The 3,054-nt window shown below is 36.5% G+C and overlaps 1 protein-coding gene across 1 annotated transcript in view; it reads left to right on the top strand.

Moving 5' to 3' along the window:
• Positions 1-3,019, top strand: part of LOC106877843 (elastase) — a 6,317-nt gene extending 3,298 nt beyond the window's left edge. Inside the window, exon 2 of the mRNA XM_014926875.2 lies at positions 1,081-3,019. Within this exon, the coding sequence (XP_014782361.1) occupies positions 1,081-3,005 (1,925 nt within the window). The 3' untranslated portion in view covers positions 3,006-3,019. The remainder of the gene's footprint in view (positions 1-1,080) is intronic.
• Positions 3,020-3,054: the final 35 nt, after the last annotated feature.

The raw sequence follows: 3,054 nt of genomic DNA, 5'->3' as shown, positions 1-3,054 counted from the left end.
TATATTGGGTATGTTAAATCTTCACTAAGTCCTCTCAGCAGAATGTCTTAAGAGACTAGCTAAAGATAGAAGAAATCGTAGGTTAACTAAACGGAGATGGTAGGATAATATCGCAGATTGATCTAGTCTCAACAACAGATTGATCTAGTCTCAACAACAGATTGATCTAGTCTCAACAATCTAATGAACCTTGTCAGTAATAACAATGATAAATGGAGAGTGCTAAATGTCCATGCGCATTTAACAAATTTATGGAAAAGCAAAAACGTGAAAATATATACAAAATACGTACCTACATACATATACATATGTGCGTACATACGCGCATGAATATATGTTAATGATTCACCTCGTCTAGTCTCCTCAGTGACAGACAAACCGAGGCATTCTGAGCTCAGTCAAAAAATATTCGTTCTTCGTTGACTACGATGATATAGAAGAAAAAAAAAGGCGAGCTGGCAGAAACGTTAGCACGCTGGACGAAATGTTTAGCGGTATTTCGTCTGTCTTTATGTTCTGAGTTCAAATTCCGCCGAGGTCGACTTTGCCTTTCATCCTTTTGGGGTCGATAAATTAAGTACCAGTTGTGTACTGGAGTCGATGTAATCGACTGGCTCCCTCCCTCAAAATTTCGGGTCTTGTGCCTAGAGTAGAAAAGGATATAAAAAAACCTATATATATATGCGCACACACACAACCACACGTATATGTATGTGTGTATATATATATATATATATATATATATATATACAAATATATATATAGGGAGAGAGAGAGAGAGAGAATAAGATGAAACAGGTGAAATTGTGTATAAAATTATTTTACTACACTCTCTTACGTTTCATTCAGAAGAATGAGTAACATAATGTAAATCATAATGAAATTGGCTGGTTGGGTTATAATTCCAGCTTACACTCTTCTACAGTTACTTAGGATTTTATGTCCCTATACTTGAACTGCACTGAAACTAAATGTGTGTGTGCGTGTGTGTGTGTGTGTGTGTGTGTGTGTTCGTGTGTACACATGGAAATGCATGAATATATACTTTGCTCATTGTAATTCTTTATTTTGTCTCTACAGTTCTTATGCCGAGACCCGTTGGGCGACGTTTGAATCGTATTAATGTTAAAGAACAATTACAATACAATTACCGGCTGAATAAAGCAACTGCACTCACAGATCTCTTTGGTCTTGTGCCACCGAACAGTTTCGATGTCATTGATCAATTTAACACAAGCCAAGGACTTCAGATCTTAAAGTTGCGACAATTGTACAAAGACATTCCTATCTACGATGGAACACTTTCGGTCGTAATCGAATCTAATGGTGAACTAACCGGTTTGGCAAGCGGTTTTGCTATCCACGGACTGAGTATCTATCATCACTGGGATAAATTATTATCGGCGACATTAACCAAGGAAGAGGCTTTCGACATTACAATCATCTCGGCTGGGCACGGTCAGTTTAAAAAGTACATTTACAACTATAATTCGCACAGAAAAGTTTACGTCGATGATTTCGGTGATGTAAGTTTGATCTACGAAATTGATTACCTAATATATACTGATGAAGTGGTTAAGCGACCGGCGTTTCTTATAAGCGCTCATACCGGAGATATTTTGTTACAGTGGTCGAAGCTTGATACTTTTGCTGACCATTTACTCACTGGTCACGGTGGTAATGAGAAAAGTGGAACGTTTGTTTACAGCAGAGACAATCGGAAAATTTTTGTGAAGAGAAACCAAGGGAATACCTGTTTTCTGGAGAACCAATATGTAAAAGTTCTCAATTTTAGTGGACGTCCAACCTATAGGGATACTGACAATGTAGTCAGCTATAAATGCTTCGATAATTTTGATGATTCAGTGAATGGAGCTAATTCTCCTGCCCGTGATGCCCTGTATTACGGCAGTGCTCTTTTCGATATGTTTCTTTCCTGGTACGGGACTAAAATTTTGCGGAATAAATTAATAATTGGAGTATATTATGATATTGACAATGCATTCTGGGACGGAAAGCAATGCAATTTTGGTAACGGAGGAGAGTTTTCTTATCCTTATACAGTGGCTGATATCATAGGTCATGAAGTGGCACATGGCTTCACCGAACAACATTCCTGTCTTTTGAATTTCGGACAGTCTGGCTCTATGGACGAATCATTCTCTGATATAACAGGTGAAACTCTGGAAGCATATCTCGGACAAAATGACTGGTCAATAGGGAACTATATAACAAAATCTGATCATAGAGGATTTAGATCTTTAGATGATCCCTCAAAGGATAAACTGTCTGTGAACCATTACGATAATTACACCGAGAGCTTAGACCCTCATTTTGGTTGTGGTATTTATAACAAAGCATTCTACTACGTGGTCCAGGATTATAGAATTCCAATCAAAGATGCCTATCACGCATTTATGTTAGCCAATCGTTTGTATTGGCATCCAACATCGGATTTCTCAACCGGAGCCTGTGATGTTATGCGCGCTGCTTATTATATTGGTCTTGATGTTAATCCTTTTAGAATGGCTTTTCAACAGGTGGGTGTCAAAACTTGTATTCTGACGAACGATATTTATTTATTGAACACAAATAAAACACTTTCGAATATAAAAGTTGGTGACGGTAAAACACCTCTTTTCTCTTACAATCCTTCATTTTGCATATCTGCTATAACAATTCAAGCAAGTTCTAGAAATTACAGTACCCTCCATATTAAAATAACTAATCCACAAGACATTGTTTTCCATTTTGAAATAAATAAAACAGACGACGCAACCTTCTACATTAAAGTCTCTAAACCAGACTTAATACTTAATAACACGTATTTTTTAATCGAAGGTGTGAATAGAATCAAACTTTTTGGGAACTTGTCAATAGTACATCGAATTCACATCGAACTCGTTTCAAAGACTAAATTTGCTTTGACTGACGTCACTCTAAACGTTTCATGTAAGTACAAAGATCATTATAATCGACAAGATCACACAGACATTACAAAGTAAATATTACAGCAATAAAAGCAATAACAATTTTTACTTCTTTATATATATA

The sequence above is a fragment of the Octopus bimaculoides genome, chromosome 3, assembly GCF_001194135.2.
Source record: "Octopus bimaculoides isolate UCB-OBI-ISO-001 chromosome 3, ASM119413v2, whole genome shotgun sequence".
Classification (NCBI taxonomy): Eukaryota; Metazoa; Mollusca; class Cephalopoda; order Octopoda; family Octopodidae; genus Octopus; species Octopus bimaculoides.
This window is presented reverse-complemented; position numbering and strand designations above follow the sequence as displayed.